Raw genomic sequence first — 25,686 nt, forward strand, 5'->3', positions numbered from 1 at the left:
AGGGTGAAGATAGCTGCACTCACTGGCATTGATTATGTGCCAGAGATATTGTATCTGTAGAGATCCCAAGTAAATGGGAACTCTCATCAACAACAAGCAGACATAGTTATTCTTTGCTAGCCAACTCTGTCAGCTAATGTATGATCATGTCTCCCTCCTTGCACAAAGAAAGCTCCTTCTTCATTACATCCTTCACCTGCACAAAAACGGCTGAATCAGAAAATGCCACTTCTCAAGATCTATATAAAGGATAAACCATCCACAGGTCACCACCGGATTATCACATGATATATTTGCATTGTTACATCATTCATATATTTTTGAGCATAAATACACTGCAACTATTTATTTCACCATGACTCTAAGATGTATATGTTAGATAAAGGAATTTTTTACGTGTATAATAAATGTTTAGAATTGTGAGGAAGATTGACAAAAGATATCCATGGAACAGTTCAGCTTGCCGATAACTTAACAGCTATCAACTAGTGAACAATGAAGCTCAGCTATTTCTTAACTCCTGAAGCTATGCTCCTTGCTAGGATCAACTCTCAACTTGTTTCTGTACTAAGATCTTAATGTGGAATGCTGACAATTTGTACGATTCTTTGAGACAACTGTATAAAATGGGGCAATAAATTAGAAAATGATGATGAGACTGTACAGCACAAAGCAAACTGGTCTCCACAGTTTTTATAATGAAGTAGAAAGATTAACACATGATATTATAATAGCCTTGAAATTAAAAAAGAGAAAAAGAGGGGGGGAGTGTGTGGGGATACATAGCCAGCTTGAAAAAGTTAAGGAATACCACAATTATGTTTGACATAGTAAAACCTAAATCCAGCAGACAATGATGCAAAATATCTGCATTTTAGAAATTTAGTTCCTAGTCACTTCATACCACAAACATTAGATACTGATTTCATTCTTGACACGGAAGTCAGAACCAGGAATTAAGGCAAATATGTAAAATGCAAAACAGGCTCGACCTCCAGAAGTTTGCTATAGAAATTTATCATGTTCATCGAATGTGCTAAATATTATCTTGTTGATTCTCCATCAAAGAGTCATGAATCGTGTGTCTCAATGGATCGAGCTCCATAAGAGGCAAATAACATTAAATTTATTTCACCGACAATATGGTCAAAGAATACCAAGAAATATAACCGAACGCAAAGTTTTCGAGATGTGATCCAACGATTACGGCGAAGATGGGCTTTTCCCGATGTTTCCGACAGGCGTATTGCTACCACTTGAGCCGACGGGCCCTTGGACAGGATGACGGGGCGGAGAAGTGTGGCGCAGGCGAAGAACAGGGAGGCGAGGCTCTGGACGAGATTGTGGGCACGATGCCGAACTTTCCGATGCCGGAAAGAAGACGGAGTCTGGGGCCCGGGCAAGGTCGATGCTCCGCAGGGGCCTCGCCTGCACCTGGAACGGGTCGGGCGGAGTCTGGGCTATTTCGAGCCGGGCTTCCATCTCGGACATTTAGCCCGGCCCATGAACAGGTCTTGCATCCAGAAAAATCTCAAGATTAATTCAGGCAAATAATATGATTTTGGTATAAATATGTATTACATCAAAATAAATATTCTCTATCACAAAAGTTTATACAAATTACTCAGCTTATACTCTTTCCATAAAATATTAACTATAGAACTCTTAATGGCAATAAAACAACTGAAGTTGATGTCCATTTATTCCTATATCGAAAGTGAAAACAAAACCTGAATTGATTTATAAACTTAACATTCTTGCACGGTGGCTGTTGAGTTAGGATGGTTTGATTCACGGGTCGATGCAACCAGAGGTCGGTCGAGCCTTTGTGACGAGTGTTAGCCTCGTGATGTTGAGCAGCGTCTCTCGGTTTCTAAGCTGGTTAGTGGCTGATGGTAACTCCCAAGTCGGAATGCTTATGGCTCGAGGGTATTCGCTTTCCTACAAGAATGGTTTTCGTCGGGTGATTCCTGACTTTAGCCCCTCCGACGAGCAAGTCAATTGTGGGTTGAATTGTTTTTGCCTCTCTCACCTCCTTTGGCTGGAGACCAGTCGGGAGCTTTTATACTATTGTATGAGGGTCGGTCATGCGCGGTTTGACATGACGGTCGATCCTCGAGGGATGAGACGACATTTTTGTGCGGTCGCCATCCTGAGACACGTGGAACGACGTTAGACGGCACCATCCCAAACTTCCGGGACGAGACGTACCGAGTAACACCTTGGTATGGATTCTGGCTCGACGCATGGGGGTGCTCATCTTGCTTACTAGCGTGGCATGACATCGATCGTGACATGACCTATAGCCAAAATATACCTTATCACTTGTGATTGGCATTAGATGTTTATCTTGTAATCAAAATACTTAATAACTCTTTGACATGATTTACATGGTTGCTTGAAGTCCTCAATTTTGAGAATGCTTTTCATGCATGTATTGTATATCCACATGCTAAATTAGTTGGCCTCCATAATATACAATATATTAACAAGCATGCATTGGTTGCATGATGTGTTTGAATTATATTTCTCTTTTAGACTAACAAAGGCCACTTGGACTTGACCACCTGCCTTTCTGTCCACCATTAGTTTGGCTATCAGTTGCCAGATTGGTGCTGATGCAAAGTTTAAGTAGCAGATAGAGTTGGACTAAGTCTTGCCTCATCTGCCACCTCCGATTCAAAGAAGTATTTTGTTTCAGCAGCAATTTTTGTCTCCCATAAGACGTAGATTTTGACATGGATGATGATCATCCAACTGGTCAATGCTGTGATCACAAGCTAGCTCACCAAACATATATTTCGTGTGGAATAATACCCGAAGAATAATGGTCTATAAAATGGTTTTAATACGTGTATATGCTTGGCTCAAATTAGGATCATATGTGATGAAAAGAGTAACATGATATGGTGCAAAAACTCGATTCATTATCATTATTATTGTTTAATATATGTAAATTTGGTTCAATTGCATATTTTTTTGAATACATATTTCAAAGAAAAAGAAAATAATGTTGGATTTCGATGGAAAGACACGGGCGAAGACGTGACTCGGATTGCCTTCCCATGAAGTGTCGTGGGATCCGCACTCGCGGTATCTTTTTTCCCCACGGATCGGGGGTTTGACTCGGACGCCACCGCCCTCTCTCAACTCCACCTCTGGAATCCTCTCGCGTCCGCGCACGCTATTTAGAGACCTGGGAGTCGTGGCACGCAGAATACAACTCACGTACAACGAAGCAGATACGAAGGGGATGTGGAAGAGGCGAGAAGAAGAGGCAGAGATGGGGGGCTGGGCGATTGCCGTGCATGGGGGAGCTGGTGTGGACCCCAAATTGGCGGAGGAACGGCAGGAGGAGGCGCGGCGGGTGCTGAGACGATGCCTTGGTGTGGGCGCCGCCGGCCTGCGAGCCGGCCTCCCCGCCGTGGACGTGGTGGAGATGGTGGTCCGGGAGCTGGAGACCGACCCGGTGTTTAACTCCGGTCGCGGGTCCGCTCTGACTCAGGAGGGCACCGTGGAGATGGAGGCCAGCATCATGGACGGCCGGGGACGCCGCTGCGGTTCCGTCTCCGGCCTCACCACCGTCAAGAACCCCGTCTCCCTCGCTCGCCTCGTCATGGACAGGTCTCCCCACTCCTACCTCGCTTTCCACGGCGCCGAGGATTTCGCCCGCGAACAGGTCCTCTCTCTCTCTCTCTCTCTCTCTCTCTCTCTCTTCCGCTCCTGATGCAATGCTAGTCCCGTTGCAGGGGGTTGAAGTGGTGGACAATAGCTACTTCATCACTGATGAGAATGTGCGTATGCTGAAGCTGGCAAAGGAAGCAAACAGTATCGTGGTATGTGAAGTAGATGCTATTTGATTGCAATCCCCGTTCATATATCATGTGCACTCATGTAGATGTTTTGGAGCAGTACGATTACAGAGTTCCAGTCCCGAGCGCGGACACCTGCAGCGCCAGCGCTGGACTGGTGGGTGCAACGACAGATGGGGGCCTGCAGATGAACGGCCTCCCAATCAGCATCTACGCGCCGGAGACCGTCGGATGCGTGGCGGTCGACAGCGGTGGGTGGTGCGCCGCCGCGACGTCCACCGGAGGGCTCATGAACAAGATGAGTGGCCGAATCGGGGACTCGCCCTTGATCGGCTCCGGCACCTACGCCTGCGGAGCCTGCGCCGTGTCGTGCACCGGCGAGGGCGAGGCCATCATCCGAAGCACCCTAGCGAGAGATGTGGCAGCGCTGATGGAGTACAAGGGGCTCGGCCTCCAGGAGGCGGTGGACTACGCTCTCAAAGAGAGGCTGGACGAGGGCAAGGCCGGGCTCATCGCCGTGTCGAGGAATGGTGAGGTGGCCTATGGATTCAATACCGTGGGTATGTTTAGAGGATGTGCAACGGAGGAGGGGTTTATGGATGTGGCCATATGGTAGGCGTCATACTCTTTCTATTCGTGGCCTATGAATTTATAGCGAATGTATTGTATAAATCTTCATTCTATATATACTGTGGCTTTCTATGAGCTTCAAATAGTTGTTGTTTATAGAAGTGGAAGAGGAATAAGTTAAGCTTGTAGTAATGAGATATATGAGACCTCCAACTGCTCAACAATAGAGAATCCAATGAGGGCAGGATCTCAACTGTGCTTAGCGACATGAGGGTAGATTGTACTTAATGATGAAGATTCGGATCTCGATTGTGCGGAGGATCCATATCTTCGCTATGCTTAGCAATGGAGGGTTGTGCTCAGCGATGGAAGACTGTGCTCAATGACGAAGGATACGAATCTAGGCTGTGCTCAGCGACGGAGGGTTGTGATCATCCACAGAGCTGGAGGGCAACTGGGGCTCCATGAAGAGGAGCGAGCTGCTGCACCACGGCCACCACAACAATCTTGTTGGAGATGGGGCCATTGTCGTACACTTCGCACTCCTCGAGGAGGTGGGAGAAGACATCATACGAGCGCCCACCTTTGTCGCTACCATCATTGTGTCCTCGCCTCCATCCCTCGTTTGTTGCTGACGGACGATCTCTTGAGAGGGCCTCCGTCATTTGCCGCGCTCCTACCTCGACCGTCGAGTTTAGTCCTGAGAGACCACTGCCTCGACCGTCGGGAGACGAAGGCAACGAGAAAGGGGCGATGGTTTTCGTCAAAGATAAAGGGGGCTAATAACAAAACAGTAAAGAACGCTACGAACGAAAAATAACACTTCACCATCAGCGTCAGCAAAAGTGCCCTGGAGACAAGATCCATGCTTTAGATTACTAGAAAAACTTCAGATTCTTCCTCGGATGTTACAGATTTCACTACAGAACACTCCAAACGAAGCAGCGACATCTAAAGATTCAAGCTTTGAGAGGGTAAACTCTAACTTGATCCAACAGAGGCCCGCAAAGGGAACCCGGATTACTAACACTAGTGTGGTAGTATGAACTGTAAAACGTGATCCGTGTCCTGCTCCCGGTTGCCGTAAAGTTCAAGCTTGCAGCTTTGAATCCACCCTTTCCCTGCGACTGGAATGACACCTTCGCTGTCCCATTGCCGGCAAAGGCTTCCACCAGCATCGATCCATGGCAACCGTTCTTGGCATCGCCTACCACGAAGCTCAGGTTGTAGGTGGTGTTACTGGCGGTCCTGATAACTTGGGCGATCGCGCTTTCTCTTCCGGCCACAAGCTCGATGGCGAACTGGCCGGACGGGATGGCGTAATGTGCGGCGTCGATAAACCTGACGGCCTTAAGGGATTCGATGATCCAGCCAGGGAGGGGAGATGTGCTGTCTTCCTGCTTGGGGGGGAGGAGGACGCCGGTCGTGGAATTCTTGAACACATGAGGGCCCTCTTCAAAGCCACCATTCTTGACTAAGTTGTCTGCAGTTGAAGAACAGTGCAGCAAGAGGTGATTGGGATTGTTGGATACATATCACAATCTCAGGTGAACGACAGTTGAACAAAAACAGCAGCATGAAGGGTTCTCCTCCTTCATTAGATCCGCCATTTTTGCATGCAAATCCACTGATCTCACATACATTAATGGCTAACCTTACCATGTGTCGGCATGGGAGGAAAGAGCTCCTTGATGGCCACAGCGTCCAAGAGCGGCCCGCACGCCGGATCTTCCTGAACCCCCGTGTTGTGGAAGATCACCTGCACCGTCTTGTTACCGGGCCTGAATCCCCAGGCGTAGGTGTCACCACCGGTGCTGCTGTAAAGAGTCTGAATGGGGAGGTCGCCTGAGAGCGGCGGCACCGAGACCCTCAGCACCTCGTCCTGCGCGCACGTTCTGGTGGCGCTGAAGGTGAGCGCGTAGAGGGATCCCGGCTTAACGGTGATGTTCTGGGAAATGGAGGCGTCGTTGCCGAGCCGCACGGCGTGGACGCCGTGAGGCACCGCGAAGAACATGCCACCGGGCTGCGGCCCGCCGGAAACGTACTCCACCAGGCCGTGGATGGTCCAGTGTGGGAGGGAGTGCTTTCCCTGGATGACCGTCTTGTTGAGCTTGTCCTGCCTTGGGCTGATCTCGAAGTTGCCGTTGGCAAGGAACCCTGCAACAGATCAACGGAGACAAGCTTGAATATCTACAAACTTAAAGAAGGAGATGTTGCTAAGGTCATTACCATCAAGTTCTAGAGACCCGAGAACACCGATGCAGAAGGAGAGAAGCAGGAGAAGCTGCAGGGAACCCATTTCCCTCCTCAGTAAAGCTGAGACAGTGCCACAGGTACTGTGAGAGCTATATTTATCTCAGACGCCTGCGTTCAGATATCCCTCAAGCACAAAGCTAAAGCTCACCTACACGACTACTCCCTCATGCCTTGTCATCCGAAGCCCATACCTTTCCTTGCGTTGTATGCTTGATCCGGCGGTACATGTCAACTGCGTCATTGATTCACCCTACTCTGTTGCAGTAAAAAGGAAGCTGAGGGTTGCAGAAATCACGTTGGCGATGGCAGAAGCGTGTCGGATTGCTGCAGAGTTCATCGAGACCTGCCTTCTTAAAAGGATGGCAGAAATATATATATAGTTGGATACAATTCATGTGGTTGCAAGTGGCTCACACACATCGGTTACATCAAAAGCTCACAAGAAAATAAGGCTCTGTCAGAGTCAGTCGACAGAGACCCGTACATCTGCCATGGACATGGGGATGTACATGACTTGGCTTATTTAACTCCAAGATTAGCAGCAAAGAACATGAACAAACAAATGGTGGAAACATGTTCTGAGCGACAATTCCGCTCTCCAGTCTCACCTCACAATCTTGGAAAGGAAGACAAGATTATGGATACTTGATCAGGTATTGAAGTTGGTACTTTGGGCACTATCTTGGAAGTATCGGGGCTTTTAGGAAGCTGCAGGTTGCTATAAGTGATCTGAAACAAGCAGATTCCATTCAATGCACATGAAACATCAAATCATCTGAATCTCTACGCTAACGAGCTCTTCTACAGACTACTCTCTCTCTCTCTCGGAGAAAGAGAAATCAAGCTGTCATCTTCTACGGACTCTCTGATTCTATTTCTTATAGTGTACTGATCCCAGCGGATAAGGTTGTGAAGGGCATCGAGGGATTCCTCTCTCAGCACGTCAGATTGGATCGGATGGGACTAAGAAAACCCAACGAAAAAGAAATCAGCTTCCTGCGGAAGACGAGAACAGCGGAGAGGGAATAGTTTAAGTCTGCCTCCGTCGCCGCCGACGATGGCGATGCTGCAGAGCAGCTGGGCGTGGAGTCGCCGCCAGTGCCTCGGCAAGCAGGAACAGGCGCACGTGGTGGCGGTGGCAGGCCACCGACTTGACTGCGGTCAATGCAGTCCTTGAGATTCATGTAGGCATCCTATTGGCGTCATCAAGCTTCGTGCACGGTCGTTGATCAAAGAACCTTTTGTCTCTGCCGTCCATAACGATCAAAAGATCGATCGTGGTAATGAGAATGTCTTCTACGATCCATTTAACAATCTTATGGTTTTAGATATTGTCAAAATTATTATATTTGCTTAAAGGAATAAAAGAGAGAGAGCAGATCCGATCCGATCCATTTGGTATTGGCGGATCTGCTTAGGCTAGGCCTTCGTACCCGTATAATCGCATTTCGACCCGACCCATATTTTTACTCTTACGTGGACCCGGTGACGTGACTTCGATGTCAACACTGCTCTTATCACGCGTACCTCCCAAGTAAAAGAATCCAATTGGGCCACGTTTGGTCTTGAAAACCCATTCTCTAAGGCAATAACTTCTCACACCTGATTATACGTTGCTCGATAAATTACCCTCAGTTCACGTAGTGATATTGACAAATTATGTGGTCCCACCTAGCGGGGTCAGAAATGAATTCCAATGACATGGCTGGTATGATGTGTAGTTGAAAGTAAATATCCGAACAAATAATAAGAGTAGGAGCGGAGGCAGAGCAACCGCAATTGCTTCTCCTCGGCATGGAGAAAACGGGAGATCCCGCGGCTCCGCTCCTTCCGCCTCATTATCCGCCGCCGACGGAGCCGTGTTACGGCGTCCCAGCCGCAGCAGCTGCCCTCCAGGAACCCTACTTCCCGGAACCCCCGGCCTACGTGCTTCTCCCCTTCTACCCCCGCCGCCACCGCCGCCGCGGACGCTGCCACTGTTGCGGCTCCCTCTTTTCATCCTCCGCCCTCCTCTCATCGGCCTTCCTCCTCGTCATCCTATGTTCCGCCGCCTTCTTCCTCTGGCCCTCCGACCCCCAGCTAACCGTCGCCCGCCTCCGGTTCGACGACCTCCGCGTCACCCCGCCCCCCTTCGCTACCATTGACGTCGTCCTTAGCGTCGACCTCATGGTCCGTAACCCGGACTTTTTCTCTCTCGACTACCGCTCCATCGTGGTCTCGATCGGGTACCGCGGGAGGCCGCTCGGCTCCGTCACGGCTGACGGCGGCCACGTTAGGGCGCGGGGAGTCTCGCACGTCCACACCAAGCTCGATCTCGACGGGATCCTCGTGTTGAATGATGCCATCTATCTGATCGAGGATCTCTTTAGGGGATCACTGCCTTTGGACACCGTCACCGAGGTGCAGGGTCGGATGCGGCTGTTCTTCTTCGACGTCCCCGTTCAGGTACAATTTACGAACGCTTCCTATTGTTCATTAATGTCTCAGCTGCTCCTTGACTTGGTTGCATCTTTTGTTTTATCTTCTCCCATCGATGAATTTGATGTGCCAAAATGATCCTTTGACATCTGATTTTTGTTGTAGGTTTGTAGGATAGGAATTTGATCTAATGAGGATTTTTATTATCTTGATGGATACATATAGTAATCTGAAAAAAAGTTGTAGCTTTCTTAATCCCAAGAAAAAGAATTGTATCTAATTAAATGCTTCAAGAAGCATTTCCCTGACTGTTGTGTGATTTATACTGGTAATCTGTAGATACTTCTCAAAAAACATTGCATACTTCATGTCACTATTGCATTGTGTTAAGACTTCTAAGATATAGATTTGGAACGTTTATTTTAATAGAGTGTGCGAACCTATTATTACTGATTAAAATGGATGATTGACTTAACATTGTTTGCTCATACAAATCATGTCGAGAAGCCTCTCCAGTGTTGCGATGTGATTGAATATGTTCTTTTGCTCCTTCTCAACCATAAGGGTCATGCGAGGACTAAAAGATAGTCTAGGATTAGAATTATTAAAAGGTGAACTCGAAGCAGTCGTGGATAACATGTGCTATTATAATATTTAGGCAGCAGGGATGATCTGTCACTTAGAGGTGGTCATGGAAAAGATGAAAGGAATTGTTGCCCTGCGCAGAACTTGGAAACAGCAGGTTTCTCTGTTGTCCTAGATGCAGGAATTGGGGTCTCAAGGACCAGATTAGTGGCTCAATGAGAACTGCATGTTATTTCATAGCATCAGGACTAAAAACACCGGTTAGGGTGTAGTTGGAAGGGATTATTGCTGGATACTAAGTACAAAGTATGATTTTGATCAAATTAGATGTTTAGATTTAGAGTTCATGCTATAGTTAAACTATCAAGTACAGAACACAAGAAGAAGAAACTAAATCTGGAATACAAATACAAAAGATGGATACCTAGAGACAACTCGATTACTGCAAACTACTCCGGTTTATGGTAATTGTTCTTCCAGCAGACCTCACACCAATAGTTCTACTGATGGCCTTGGTACAGTATAATAGAAAATTTTCAGGCTTCTTATTACAAAAACCTTGAAAACATTGTGTATATGTGATTTTTTTTAGTTTTTTTACATCTAGTTCTAGGAAATTTTAGCCTTAGCCTTTACCCAAATATTTAGTGGTTGATGGCTAAGATTTTGTACATGACAGCTCATAAAAGGATGAAATATAATGTTCATCCTTTACTAGTATTTCTAGGCTGATTAATTCTCATATATGAAGCATCCTTAGAAACTGCATGAATGCAGTAGAGGCTTGCCAAGCAACTTGCTTATGATTTCTTGATATATGTAATAACTGTAGCATTTGACTTAAAATATTCATTGTAATTGGGAAGTCTTGAAAATATTTGCATGTTGGTGCTTTCTTTTTAAGTAGATAAAGGAAAGATTTCTTCATGTGATGTCAGAAGTTTAAAATCCAGCAGTTCAAGCTAATAGGCATAAAATATCCAAGCTAATAGTTTCAGGTTGTTATGTCCAATCTATTATTGTATAAAATATCCAAAGATAACTGTCCTCATGAGCAACAAGATAAAAAAGGTGGCCTTCCCATGCAGATGGTTGGGTTACTACATAAGAGAGATGTTTTCTGCAGCTACTTCTGAGCTTAAAATGATATATAATTGAGTGCAAATACAGAAATATGCAAATGCAACCAAGTGATATGAGAATTCATGGTAGGGCACATGGAATAGTGATGTAAGAGAGGGAAAGGAAAAAACACAAGGGTAAAGGAGGAGGGAAATGGCATGCCGAAACATGACACCTAACTTGACCATCAAGGATATCGTGTTCCAAAATGACCCCTTTCTTTCCGAATAATGCAAGTATCCAGTTATTCTAAAAGGAAGAAAATTAAAAAAAGGCATCACACATATCCCTGCATGTATGTATTCATTAGGTTGAGAGAGGTGGTGGTTGAGGGATCAAGTTTGATAGCAATTCGGCGTGAGAGAAAAAAGTCAGTTTAGATCAACTTTTGGAGAGATTGGTCTGGCCTGAGTTTGATAAGTTGCGGATACAATGGGGGCATTTTGCAAATTGGGTTACCTAACCCATATCATTTACCTGTTATTGGCTGAGCTCCAGTAATGGTGGCTGAGGGATGAAGGTATTTAGAGTTTGTTCATCCCTACAGGGATATACATGATATTTTGAAGTTAAAAGGGATAAATATGATATTTTGCTGTTTTGCAGTGATATTTACTAAGATATTCCCAGAGTTGTCAAGCTTTAGGTTTTTTTTTTTTTTGTAAATATTCATTAGGTATATTCTGGCCTTCGTCTTCCTTGCTAACAAATATTCTCAGCCAGTCAAATTATGTAAGGATACATAATAAGTTAGCTAGAGTCATGCCAAATAGTAATGAACAACAATCTTCACATAGTTTCTTTTCTTCGTTAAAGTAAGATTTAATTGTTTTCTTTTCTATTCATTCTTTAGTACTTTTTGTCTAATCTGAGCATCAATTACCCACTTATCTCTACATTTTCTCAGGGAAATGTTTCGTGTGCATTGAATGTCAATCTAGAAAACCAGGAAGTCATTCGTCAAGACTGCTACTCTGAGGTAAGTTCTTGTCAAGTATGATCAAGTTATCTTTTTGTTTTCATGTCTTCACCTACCATAGGCTTCTGATGTTACATCCTTTCAATTATTCGGTTGTTCAGTGATCTCTGATACTTGAAGTGGAGGATTCAGGTGGATGGTTCAGAAGAATTTGCTTCCTTGTCATGTAAAGATTTTCTGCATGCATCATAATGTATATGAAGTAAAACAAAACATGTATGTGAGATATGAATATTTGTCCAGAAAACATATAAAGAAAAGTGTTGTAAATAAATGGTGCATTTGGCTCTTGTGACTGGTGATTATCTAATGTTGAACTCAGAATTCCTAGCTGAGTGTGTCTTTGTCTTTTGCCGATTGTGACTTTGATACTATTTTCTGGAGGTTGCCCTCTTTGGTAGTTGATTCCATGGCAAGGATGGACTCAGTTCACTAAAACAGAGTATCACCTACCTCAGTGTATGCTGGCCAAAACAAGGACTGAGAAAGTTGATCCTATGTCTCCTCTTCATTCTTGTCTGTGAAATCACTTGTTTTGAATGGCAGTGCTCCGAGGCCATGATTTCGGTCATCATGTTGGACTGAGGCAGGAGGAGGATGTTGCTGCTCGAGGCCTGTGTTCAGAAGCTGCTCTCACAGGTAAGCTGAACTCTCAAGTTCATCAATGATCACTACATGAAGCTTATATATTTTGATAATTGCAGGTTGCACTGGATATCCTTCTACAAGTATCTCAAATCCAACGACTTCCTTTGCCAGGTAGTGGCCATGGGGGTTGAGCTAGGTCTTTCCAGGTAACCCCTTCTCCATTTTCTCTTTACCTCCTCTCCCTCCTGGTATGCATGAAATGACACACACTGTTGTTCTCACTTTGCTTCATGCCCCAACATATTAAAGATTTGGTAATGAAGATTCTGTAGCTTCAGTTTGTTCCTGTATTTGATATGCATCTGTTCTTAATGTGTGAAGATCCTTCTTGTTTGATATGAAATGGGAGATTTCTTGTTTGCCTTGCAATAATAGCTGGAACTTTAGTTGGATTATGTATATTACAACATTCTCTCAGTCAAGGATTGATGTGCATAATATGTTCCACCAAACTGAAGCCACTGGCACATGGTACAATCACATGAATATCAATCACCAGATTGATATTGCTATACTGACACTATGGAAAAGCATTATTCATGTACTTCACTCCCAACAACTAAAATTACTGAAGTCAACTTCACTAAATGAGTTAGCATACTCAATTTGAAAATTTTCTCGTCTCTACATCATTCCTTCAATTCTCCAATCAACATGAAGTTATTAGGATTCAGTCACATCTCATCTTACATTTATGGATGGTGGTTATGAGGTTGAGATGGAAGGAAAGATGGTGATGCTATAAACGAAGGGAATACTGGATCATGCCAATTGATAGAGAATCATAGCTCCTGTTAATACTATGGCTCTGCATGTCACATTTACTTATATTTACTTTAATAGAAGTATTTGCAGGAGCATGTTAGAACTTATCACATTTATCTTAGCATTATATATTTCCTATTTTGTATTTAGCTGTGGTTAATTTATCATTCTTCATAAGCTTTAATACTGTAAAATGTTTCACATAAAAACTAGTCAATTGACCATAGAGTATGTGTAGTTATAGCATAAGAATTCTCATGGTATCTGTTCTATGCAACTCTGATTCTATCAGCTAAACAAAAGTGAAACACATGAGAGTGCATAGGAAAAGAAAGCTACTTTTGCCCTTCTACTGGAAAGATTCACATGTCGAGCACTGGCTTTGCAAGTTTGTGAGTTCAAAGTGGAGCTGGTCCAAATGCAATTGTGCAATGACAAAAGGAAAAGAGAAAGCAGACAGTGGAAACAAGAGCATGCTGAGCATCTATCTCCTCTTCAAGATCCTTCTTGATACTTGCATCACACAGAAATGCCAAAAATGATACTTGAATGTGGCAGTGGAAATGTCTAGAAATGATTTGATCTGGGAGGTGGGTCAAAACCAGATTTGGCATGGCACTACAAGGCTCTTCTGCAATGCTCTCTGTACCACCAGAGAATGTGAAGGTTGGATGAGAGACAATAATGCAGTTTGTAGATGGCTGGCTTCTGCATCACCAGCACAGTTATCTGCACTGGTCCACCAGTTTCTTGTATGAGTTGCATAATTTTCTTCGAGAATTCATCCTCATGTCTTGTTAGTTTTTATTGGTGAATAAATGATAAGAAATTATGTAAAAGATCAGTCAGTAACTTGTGTTCTTGAGCACTTGTTGATGGATGCAGAAACCAAAGTAGCAACTTCTTAGCAACAATCAACTTGTCATAGCATCCAACCAACATGAGAAAGTTCAGATTCACCAATTGGCTCAATTTGCACAAGTCATTCTCAGCACATCATGACTGACAAAGATTTAGGAATCAGTAGCATATATCACAGTATGAACAAGCATGCCCAAGATGAATTGCAGAGAAGAAAACATGAAATGTAGATACATTTCTACTTGCTCAACTAGGCAAGAACCAAAAAAGATGTAGATTTTCATGAAAATATTGCAGGGACCAGATAATAAATAGATGACATATATTCAACAAAATTCTGACTATCCACCACCAATTTGAGATACCATGCAAATCAGAAATAAAAAGTCTAATTACCAAGACTGTTCTTCATGGTCATCTTCATTACTGATTCATAATTCTAATTGACCATCACCAACAATTGAAATCTTGGGTTGATATGCAAAATAACAGAGCGACTCTCGATATGTTCTCATTCCTACTAATCAGATGCCATGCATATCGTTTATTGTCGAAACAATCGTATCTTATTTCTTCTGATAACTCAACTAATAATGCCAAACAAGGCCACCATATATAGCCGCGCATGAAAACACAGCAAGAAGAAGAGCAATGCCCCCAGGAACAGCTCTTGTACCAGTACTAGCTCCAGGGGCAGCTCCCGGGGTGGAGACACCTCCACCAGCACCACCGCCACCACCACCACCACCGGAAGAGGGGGGAGGAGTAGCAGGAGAGATGGAAGGAGGCGAGGGAGCGGGGGAGGTGGCAGGGGCAGCACAGGAGGAGACTTTGATGTCCACCTTCTGGCCAGCAGTGCAGTGCCCAGGGATGCCACAGAGGAAGTAGTGGTGACCTTTGGTCTTGAGGGTGATGGAGTCATTGCCGGTGGCATAGGTGGCGATAGGAGATTTTTCACTGCAGCAATCGTAGTCATGTTTTTTCACCTCAACCACATTATGATACTCCTTATTGTACTCGAACACTGCCAACACACATGAGAAGATTGAGTTACTGAGAGGTAATGGAAGATCTAAAACCAGTTAAGCATGAAGTGGAAACAGTGTAATCCTTGTCCAACAATCAACACATCACTTTTGTCTGCATGGGAAAACCTCAGAGAATTTTATCTGCATTCAATCATCTTTTGTGATCAGGAAGAACTCTTTCTATATGTAGAAGAAGATGCCAAGTTCAATTCAAGATATCCATGTAAAGAACAAAGGAAAACAGAAAGAATATGTTATAGTTGGCAATATTCAATTCACAGAGAAAATAAGGGAAGACCATTAACTGGTGCACTACACATTCTACAGTCTTTATCTCGGAGCTTGTGATCTATCTGCACTTAATTATCTATGACTACTTCACATTTTTCATTTGACTCTGTTCCTTACCAGTCCTTATAAAAGATCAGGAATAATTCTTTCAAATATTTCGAAAAAGCTAAACTACACCAAAGATTGGGAACCCAAGAAACAAAAAACAAACAAGGAAATAAATCAGGTAAAAGAAATAAGAATAACAAAAAAGTTCAGAAAACTGGCATACAATGAGGAAGAAAGAACCAAGAGAAGGGTAATCAGAGGAACAGAGTCATATTGCTATTTTAAAGAATTTTTTTTTTGTCTCTAAAGATTATATTTTTTTCTGATTAATTTTAGAAATATAGTGTATGACAATAAGGAGTGTTGATGAGTTAGTACTGAGAAATCGATTTCTATTATTGATGTGTTAATACTTCTAAGACTGAGAAAACAACAAACACAAACATTGTCAAACTCAAGCTTGAGTTATAAGCCGCAGCAAAACCGAACAGAAATATAAAAATATATATACAAGGAGAGAAGGAAAAGAGAAAAGTTAGTCCCACGAAGGAAGTCTTCCATAGTTGAAAGTTCCAACTTTTCCAAGAAAACGCCAAATCAAAACTACACCAAAGTCAACAAAGCTCACAAAAAAGAACAAAAAAGGGAAATCTTGGTTTGGAAAACAGAGGAATAAAGTCAGAAAAAGGAGAAGTCTTGCGACCTGTCACACGATCTTCTTTAGGGGGAAGGAAGACGAAGAAGACTCACCAATGGTGTCTCCCACTTGGAAGTTCTTGGACAAGGCCCAGGCGGTGTAGTTTGGGTTCCCCAAGAGGGTCCATCCTGCAGAATCTCCCACCTTGTACACCGCACCCTCCGACAGCCCCACGTTGGCAGCGAGCAGGAACACCACCACCAACGCCATTGCCGTTGCCATCCCCTTCTCTCCTTGGTGAGGGAAGAGAACAAGACACAGAGATGGCTTCTCTCCTCGGTTACTCCTTTGGTAATTAGTGGTGGCTCGTCGTTATATAAAGCTTCATATGCAAAGACCCTTTTTGGCTTTCCATGTGGTCTTACTATTTATAAATATAATTATGTAAAATATCATAAATGTAATTATGTAAAGCAATAAATGCAGAGATGGCCAAATCTTTTGTGCCATTAATGACCACCAAACTTTTCATATTTATTCCTCTAAATTTTAGTTTACCATACATATATCCCTTCAAATCTTGAAAATATATCAACACAGAATATATATATATATATATATATATATATATATATATATATATATATATATATTCTTTAAGAAAATTAAATATTTTGTAGATATTTTAATATTTATTTTTAAATTTAAAATAACATTGATTATCCACAATTATTAGTAGTTGAGCTAAATTCTCTTGAAGAACTTTTTATATTTAGAGCAGATGTGCCATTTTCAAACATTGCAAATATGGATAGAAATTCTTATATATGATGGTATGTATTTAGTGTTACAATTTATTATTTAAAGAATGTAGTTCTCTTCTCCTGCTAGACTTGGAAATTTTGATCTGAATGGAAGGATTTCAAATCAAAATATAGTTTGAGAAACAATCTACCCTTTTTTGACTTATTGTTGTTGTGGAAAACAAAAGGGTTCAGCTTTGTTTGACTACCATTGAGGTGTTCTTCTTCTTCTTCTCAGTGGCCTTCCTGCCACAAAAAAAGCAGTGAGTCAACTTAGTTTAAGGATATAGATTTGAGTAGGAGAGGAGTGAGGAAGACCACAGAAGTCAGAACTGGTCATCTTCCAGTTTCTTCCTGAATTCAGTTCAAAACCTATCAATCAAAGATGGAAAGTGGTCTGAATAAACAACAATCCTTTGAGTAATGACAGCAGTGGCATGGAATTATCCTTCCAAGAAAGTCTTTTTCCTAATTTAATATGTGCTTCTGTTTCTAGTAAGAGTCCAGTGGTGCAGACTGTTTACAAGTCACACCCAGCAAATGTTTCTGACAGCATATTAGAGACCCCAACCACATGTTAATGCTTTAATTCTTCTGGGTGTGTCATTTTGGCACTTGGATTCAGTCTGGACCTGCTTTTATCCTTTATTTGATGCTAATTCCTGGCCATTTGGTCCAGTTTTGGCTTTCACTGTTAGGTTCATCTGATTAAAGGCAAATCCCAATTCCTGGATTTTTGGCATAATAGTCACATTTTCATTATATGAGACACAGACACTGCCATTACCAAGGATAAGATTACAAATACATTTTAGTTTAAAGATTATTTCCATCACAATGAAACTTTCAATAATATATGTTTTCCCATTCATAAATGCTTGATGGAAAACCTTCCTAGAACTGTTTATAAATAAATATATGGAGATCCCTGCTTTATCTATATATGAACAGGGTAATGAGGTTGAAGAAACATAGATGGATCCAGCTAAAGTTTGGACTACATTTAGTTCTCTGATCTCTTTTGATTTGATCTTTCTTGGAATATATTTGTATTAGATGTCCCTTTATGGTTTTTTTGGATTATTTCATGATTATATCTTCTATATTGATTTCTCATCAACTCAGTGCCTTATTTTCTTAAAAGAACATAATAATTTTGATTCAGTGTATAATGGTAAGATTAAAACATAGGAAAATTTTCATGTATAATTCAGGTTGTCAAATAATGAGGAAATTTTGACAAGAAGCATAAAATCTGTTGTAATCTAATCTTTGATTCTTCAGTCCTCCCAGTTGTCTCCTGCAACATCTGAAGTGTACTTACAAACTATAAAGCACTTCCAGCATAGAGTACAGCAAGAAGTGAAAGGAGACAGAAACTGCTACTGGTCTACATGAAAATTATGCCTGTACTTTTGTCTGCTATCATGTGATGAATCAGTAGTTGCATGGAAACAAAGATTACACAATGAAAAGAAGCATCAAGAATGCTAACTCTTCTACAAATGGACACCAAACTATGTACTATGAGTTGGTCTGAGATGTAAACTGATAGAAGATAACCACAAGTTCTTCCTTTATGCAAAAACAATAAGAATTCAACTAGTCATCATTTCTAATTTAGATGGTTTCTCATTAGCTTTGGTTCACTTCCTAGTTATTTGAAATCAGAAGCAATCAAAGCTAACATATATGAACATCAATACAGTGGTTTCAGTCAAGTAACGTGATATGATGCTTAATGTTATGATTCAGATCTAATACGTAATGTCAACATAGTTTGCTTAATCAGAATACTTAAGTTTAAGGTGATAATTATATACCTATCAAATTTTTATAAGTTAATTTTAGTTTTATCTATTTTAGACGTGAGTTTAATTAGGGTGTCATAATCACTTCCACTCAAAAGCTTGAGTGAAAAATTTATCATCAAACTCTAACATAGTACATGTGGGGCATAGCCCAACAATGAGATGGCTCCACATCATGATGAGTTTTTTAACTCTATCCATTGGTACTCTTTTTTACTCGAGCTCTCTCACCATGCTAAAAACTATTACTCGAGCCCTCTCGTTATACCGTAATACTATGCCAGCTTTGATACCAAATATCTTAACTCGATGAGCCTTTTTATCATGTCACAATACTAGATCCGCGCTGATACCAAATATTATGATGCAACCCAATGGGATAATTGGTCTGTCAACTTTGTTTAGTCCAAACCACCAGCCAAAATGTTTAAATTGAGGTTGATATTAGTACAACAATCGGATTCTTATAAGTCAATCTTAGTCATACCCATTTTCGATAGAAGACTATTCGAGGTATTACAAACTCTCCTATTTAAAAGCTTAACGTCCTTATTAAGACTCAGTATAGTTTAGATTAAACCCTAGAATGGTACAAGTGAGGCGTAACCTAGTGGTGACTTATTATCATGATAAGTCCTCTTAGATTAATTATCCATTTGGGGATGAAAACATATACTAAACTTTAATTATGTGCTCAAGAATTTTTATGTACTTTTTCAAAACTTAAAGGAACGTTGGATCTTTATTAGAAATAACTAACTAATGTTTAATATATCGAATGATTTTCTTAATGTATAAGTCTATCAGTTTATCCAATAAATACTTCTTATTAACAGGGAGAAGATTAGCAGATTTACTGAGTTTGTCCACTACTACCCAAATTTCTTCATATCTTTTGTAGCTTTTTTGGGTAGTCCTATTATAAAATCCATATTGACCTGCTCTTACTTTCATTTAGAAGTAAAATATTTTATAATTTTTTTATAAATACTTGATGTTCTGCTATTATCTATTAGCAAATCAAATATTTAGACATAAACTCTACTATGTTTTTCTCTAATATCATACGATCAATAGCTTTGACACAAATCCTAATATATCTTGGTAGTTCTATGATGGATATTAAATCTTGATCTGTGAGCCTCCTCTAATAGTTGTATCTTTACTTAATGACTTTTGGGAATACAAAGTCGATTATGAATTCTAATAGACCATCCTCGACTTTGAGGAATTCTAGTCTATATCCTTGAACTATCTCCTTAACTAAATATACATCTTTTTTTAACTTTCTTTAATCCTTTCTACTTTCTACAAAAAATGATTGTGTTTAAGTAAGTAAAAAAAATCTTTATTTATCTTAGGATAATAACTCAAGCTTCATTTTATCAAATCTTTCATCAAATATCCTTTGAATATTTATATGGCTATAAGACTTAAAAACTTTCGTATCAACAACTACATCAACATTCCCAGGATGATAGTTAATATTAAAATTATAATATTTTAAAAAGTCTAATTATATTCTTTGACTCATTTAACTCCTTTTGAGTAAAGATATACTTGAGACTCTCATGATCTATGAAGATTTTAAGAGTTCGTCCATAGAAATAATGCATCCAAATTTTTAGTATAAAAATGATAGTTACTAACTTTAAGTCATGAGTATGATAATTCTTTTCATAAGACTTTAATTATCTAGATGCATAAGCAACTATAATCTTATTTTTACATTAAAACATAATAAAATTTTTAAATTGATGCATTAATGTACATCACAAAATCTTCTCCTTTGGAAGGAATCATCAAAATAGGAGCACTAGATTTTTTTTTTTTTTTTTAGTTTTTGAAAACTTTGTTGACACTTGTTATCTGAATTGAACTTCATATTCTTCTATTGTCAATTTAATCAAGGGTGCTACTATGAAAAGTTATTTACAAATCTTCTATAATATCTAATCAAACTCAAAAAGTTTTTAATTTTCAATGTCACTTCCAATTTATTATAACTTTAATCTTTTAGGAGTTAATAGATTTACCAACATCAAAAATTGTATGGCCAAGAAACATAACTTCATTGAGCCAAAAATTATATTTGCTCAATTTGATATACGTTTCTCTTGTCTCAAGACTTTCAAAACTATCGTGAGATGGTGTTAATATTTTGCCCTACTTTTAAAGTAGATTAAAATATAATTAATGAATACGATTATAAATTTATTAAGAAAAGGATGGAATACTATATTCATGAGATCCATGATGGTAGTTAATGCATACGTAAGTCCAAAAGATATTATTAAGAATTTATAATGACTATATTTTATTCTAAAAGTAATTTTTTGTACATCTTTTTCTCTTATCTTCAATTGTTAATACCAAAACCTCAAATCAAGAATGTGATGCCCTTCTTTTAAAATCTAGAATGTGATACCTTATAAAAAATGGTGCAACACTAAAAGGTTACTTTCGAACCTATGTCTATTGCAATTCACTATCCAATTTTTCTACTACTAGAGCTTGATTTAGTACTTCAGCATATATTAGTAAAATAAATATAGTAATAGATTTTTCAATAGATAGACGAAGTCTTTTTATCAAAGTGATAAGCTTTTTTATGTTCATTGAAGATAATATGTAAACAGAACTGAGTCACCTCAGTGAATTAATGATGATACTCCATCGTAGTCCAGTTTCCTTGGTGGATGCTAAGGAACTCATGTTGTTTCTCGAAGCTAATTGAATCAAGGAAGAACTGCTTGTATAATATATTTTTAAATTATTCTCGGTCACCATATTACCTCTTGCCTCCAACATTCTCATTATTTTAGGTCCACCAAGTGTATACCTTCTGTTCTTAAATGAAAGAACTAAAAGCACATTCTGATTTTCTCTATATTTAATAGTTTCATATGTTTTTTCTATTTAATATATCCAACGTTTAGTAAATATTAGATTTGGTTTGCATTAAAAAATAGATAGTCTCAAATTCTTAAAGTGATCCAAAGAGTTATTTAGATTTGGTTTGCATTAAAAAATAGATAGTCTCACTATGCTCAATCTCAGTCCTATTCGATGCTCAAAATAACCTCTAATAGCATCAAGGACTCCGTGTACATCATCTGAGATATTGACAGGTAGTAAAGCATAAGGTGTATTCTACGGTGTCAGAGAAGTTATCACTTAATTAATGATAGGTGTATGCGAGCACTAAGTTTGCTTTAATAAAATATATGAAACTTCCAAGTTAGAGTTTGCATGAATACCTCTTTGTGTGCATAGGCCAATAATATTAGAACCATGAGCACACTGAGTAGTAGGACCACTATTTTCTTGAATTGGCTCTATTACTTATATAATACGTTAAAGACAATCATTAATCAAAATCAATCCTAATACCCAAACATCTACAAGCCCTAAAACATGCACTAAATTAATAAAAAAGATATTATATCTTGAATATTTTTTACAAAATTATAACATCTTGTCATGGGTACATCAATAGCATAAAAAATTACTTTATTAATAAACATAAATTATAAATATTTAATATAATTTATTAATTTATCAATAAAAGTTAGTAATTATTGAGAAACATAATAATATCACCTCTAAAATAAAATATAATTGGCTCTGAAAGATATGCTTTCCACTAGAATCTGATCTGGGGCTACTATGAGGCTGCTTTGAAAATAAAAAAATAAAATGAAGAAATTTCAACAATATTGAGTATGAACACTTACAAGTCTATTATAAAACATTTATATATCTAAAAATCAATCATTGCACTGGCATATATTAAATACTCAAAAGAGCACTCCCCGAACAAAAGATAAGAGGTCTTATTCTACAAGATGAGTTCATGTTCTCTCAACAGTAGATGGAGACAAACTCAGATCATACTCACAACAATAGATATAGTTGTGTCTCTCTCCTACCATAGTAGAGATATATTTCTCCTAATAGCATATGAAGAAATCATCAAGCCATCACGCTTGACGACCTATTAATCCTCGAAAGATAATCACCCTACATACCTTGGGTAGGGAAATAAAATCATCACATATTGGTCATATCTATATCATGATTAAATAAATATTAAAATATCTTAATTTATCTTTTAAATATCATCAATATCAAATAATATCAATTAGTCTTCAATTGATATGAACTCTAGCTTAGTTGGTATAATTGAGCTCGATTGGTCCAATTGAGTTTCATTTAACGAGAACTTAATTGAATTGATCTCTAATCATCATTAATCGATCTAGAACCATCTTGAACTTGTATAATATGAATTAGATTAGATTCAATTTGGATTAAAAAAAGACTTAAATAAGTTAAATCGATTCAAAATCACCCTGAATTGATCTAAGCTTATCAAATCTGATTTGATTCGATCAATATTTGACTCCAAATCAAACAAAGAAATGACAATGGACTAGGCTACATAACACTGGGCTAGGTTAGCCAGCATATGTGCTAGTCAAGTGCACTGCACATGATTGTGCATATATCATATCAGGTTAGGCTAGCCCATAACCTCATAGACTAGTCGTGCACTAAACATGACTACCCTTGTTAGGTTGGACCGAGTTAGCATGTAGGCTATGACCTAGCCTACAGGTTAGGCCTAGTCTATTAATTAGGCTAAACCTAATAGTTGGGCCTAGTCTATGGGTTGATTTTAGCCTAAATTCTAAATAATTCACTCAATTCCAAATTATAACTTAATAAAATTATAATCAAAATATCTAATAATTAATATTAAGTCATTATAATAAAATAAATAGTAGTAGATTAAAAATATAAAATTACATTAGAAGGAAATAATATTTTTAATCAGCTATTATACAAGTCTGACATAAATCAAGTATCATAACTAGCATCATATATACAAGATACAAATTTTAGAAAACTATACATGAATAATTACAATATGTTTTAATTCAAGTCTAAATATATAAAATTTTAAACACTTGAATAAAATAGAAGAAAATATTTATGTTTCTAGAAAGGCATAAGAACTTACCTCTTCTCAATATAATATAATGCAACTCCTTGTTCCTCCCATTGTTAGACTTAGCTTTGAGAGGAATGTGTTAGGACTGAAACAATACTAAGAGAGGGAGAGGGGTGAATTAGTGCTTTCGTAAAGCTACGATGATTTAAAAACTCGTTCAATCAAACCGGTATCGAAAATGTATTTAACTTAAAAACATTCGTAATAATAGTGAGCAAGTTAATCAGTTTATAATATGAATGAAAAGCATAAAGTAAATGCAAATCAATTTTATAGTGGTTTAGTCATCGTGACCTACATCCACTCCCGATTCCTCTTTCGTGGAGGCCATCGGTGTTCACTAATAATCTTTTTTAATAGGCAAATACCAACTACCATCTTTATAACTCTTTCTCCTTTTTCACAAGCTCAGGAGAGAACCTTTATATCTCTCTCTTTTATACTAAAATCTCACTCCTCCCTTAGAAGACTTCTAACTCTATGAGGAAGATACTCTATACTTCAAGAGAGATTACAACTTATTTTTCACAAGAATTCTTTTCCCTTTTCCACTCTTTTTCTTGCTTAAAATAATTAGGGTATTTATAAACCCTAAATTACTTAAAAAATGGAGCCAAAATTTAAATCCCTAGGTTTTCGGGGTACTAGGTGGTACCACTACTTGCCAGATTGACCACTAGTGGTACCAATGCCTAGTTTGGGTGATACTATCACCTGACATATGGGATATAGTGTACTGGAAGTACCACCACTAGTCTAGGTGGTACCACCACCAGTTTGGGCGGCACTATCACTTGACACTAGTGGTACCATCGTCGGGTCTTCCGATAAATGTACACATTGTACGTTTCAGTTCATAGATGGTTCCACCGCTTGGTCTAGTGGTGCTACCACCTGACCTAACTTCGGGTCATTGAATGTGCCTCTCAATGGGCTCAACTCAGTCTCAATTCAGGTCTAATGGACCCCTAATTGAGTTAGCATGGTTACACCTAAAACTAACTCAATTAAAACCTAAGCTACTTCAATCTAGACACATACGATTACAAGTAAGAATACCATGTTTTTTGGCATGTCATTAGTTCATCCGACACTTCATCCGATCCTTCGGTACATCATCCTCTCTTCTGACATATGGCCCGATCCATCGGCATATTGACCTCCCGCAACATGCGATCTTTTTGGCGTAATATACAATCCTTCTAGCCCAATGCCCGAACTTATGGTATGAAGTCTATCTTCCGGCATATCGACCAATCCTTCGGTTTGACGTCTAATCTTTTGACATAATGCTCTCTGGCACAATGTTTGATTCTCCTGGTTTAATCGATTTATCTTTCCATGATCGAAGTTAGTCCTATATTACATAAATACTGATTAGATCATAACTTCATCAATTGATTTCATTATCAAAATCCAAGATTCAATATAATAAAATAAAGTAATATATTCCCTTAAATAGGAGGAGGCGAGCCCTCCAAATAAGGTAATATTTTTAAAATTTTTAATTTATTAACAAAAATAATGTCACCCAACTTAGAAAATTAAATATTTCTTTCTAAATTTTATTATCAGAAAAAAATCAAATACTCATACATTAAATTGAGAGATTTAATTATATTTTTCTCTCCTAAAAGAAATTTAGTTCCTAAATTTAACTTGCCTCAAGAAACAGATAAGGATGTTGCTCTCTCACTATCTTCTACTCTTTCTAAAATTATCTTTTGGTTTGAATGGTATTGCTAACATATCTTTATCAATAGTATAATATTATTTCTTAAAACATATTCTTTTCTTTTCAAGATCTGAATTAATTATGTTATTCTTCGAAGGTAGCATCATCTTTTAGCTGTAGAGACCGATAACATATGACATGAGATGGATTCCTAATATATCTTCAAAACATAGATATATGGAATACATCATGCTTAATAGTTAAAGTTGGGGGCAATGTCAATCTATATGTCACAAGTCCAACCTTCTCTCAAATGGACTAATAAATCTAGGGGTTAACTTCCTCCTTCGACCAAATCTC

At 39.2% G+C, this 25,686-nt stretch overlaps 4 protein-coding genes and 1 long non-coding RNA gene across 6 annotated transcripts; 3 read left to right on the top strand and 2 right to left on the bottom strand.

Annotated features, from left to right (window-relative positions):
* The first annotated feature begins 3,234 nt into the window (after nucleotides 1–3,234).
* LOC135649575 (probable isoaspartyl peptidase/L-asparaginase 2) lies at nucleotides 3,235–4,527 on the top strand. The gene is made up of 3 exons (XM_065168076.1): nucleotides 3,235–3,679; nucleotides 3,750–3,836; nucleotides 3,913–4,527. Exons 1-3 carry the CDS (start codon nucleotides 3,254–3,256, stop codon nucleotides 4,426–4,428), a joined length of 1,029 nt encoding a protein of 342 aa, XP_065024148.1. The 5' UTR covers nucleotides 3,235–3,253; the 3' UTR covers nucleotides 4,429–4,527.
* A 691-nt stretch (nucleotides 4,528–5,218) lies between these two features.
* LOC103998920 (protein TEEBE) lies at nucleotides 5,219–6,945 on the bottom strand. 2 transcript variants are annotated; one of them, XM_065168075.1, is made up of 4 exons: nucleotides 6,787–6,945; nucleotides 6,612–6,698; nucleotides 6,042–6,539; nucleotides 5,219–5,865 (listed from the first exon to the last, which is right to left on the bottom strand). In XM_065168075.1, the coding sequence occupies exons 2-4, from the start codon at nucleotides 6,679–6,681 to the stop codon at nucleotides 5,342–5,344; spliced, it is 1,092 nt and encodes a 363-aa protein (XP_065024147.1). In that variant the 5' UTR covers nucleotides 6,682–6,698; nucleotides 6,787–6,945; the 3' UTR covers nucleotides 5,219–5,341. The 2 variants fall into 2 exon arrangements, with proteins under 2 accessions (XP_065024147.1, XP_009418805.2); XM_009420530.3 differs by having other exon boundaries at nucleotides 6,612–6,718; nucleotides 6,830–6,894.
* A 1,445-nt stretch (nucleotides 6,946–8,390) lies between these two features.
* Nucleotides 8,391–12,072, top strand: LOC135649577 (uncharacterized). The gene is made up of 3 exons (XM_065168077.1): nucleotides 8,391–9,083; nucleotides 11,671–11,742; nucleotides 11,844–12,072. The coding sequence occupies exons 1-3, from the start codon at nucleotides 8,433–8,435 to the stop codon at nucleotides 11,844–11,846; spliced, it is 726 nt and encodes a 241-aa protein (XP_065024149.1). The 5' UTR covers nucleotides 8,391–8,432; the 3' UTR covers nucleotides 11,847–12,072.
* Nucleotides 12,073–12,387: 315 nt separating this feature from the next.
* LOC135649578 (uncharacterized) lies at nucleotides 12,388–14,149 on the top strand. Its single transcript, XR_010501330.1, has 2 exons — nucleotides 12,388–12,536; nucleotides 13,448–14,149. It is a non-coding gene; the product is annotated as an uncharacterized LOC135649578 (long non-coding RNA).
* A 179-nt stretch (nucleotides 14,150–14,328) lies between these two features.
* LOC103999017 (mavicyanin-like) lies at nucleotides 14,329–16,347 on the bottom strand. Its single transcript, XM_009420644.3, has 2 exons — nucleotides 16,134–16,347; nucleotides 14,329–15,040 (listed from the first exon to the last, which is right to left on the bottom strand). The coding sequence occupies exons 1-2, from the start codon at nucleotides 16,300–16,302 to the stop codon at nucleotides 14,604–14,606; spliced, it is 606 nt and encodes a 201-aa protein (XP_009418919.2). The 5' UTR covers nucleotides 16,303–16,347; the 3' UTR covers nucleotides 14,329–14,603.
* Nucleotides 16,348–25,686: the final 9,339 nt, after the last annotated feature.

This window comes from Musa acuminata, chromosome BXJ3-9 (assembly GCF_036884655.1).
Source record: "Musa acuminata AAA Group cultivar baxijiao chromosome BXJ3-9, Cavendish_Baxijiao_AAA, whole genome shotgun sequence".
Lineage (NCBI taxonomy): Eukaryota > Viridiplantae > Streptophyta > Magnoliopsida > Zingiberales > Musaceae > Musa > Musa acuminata.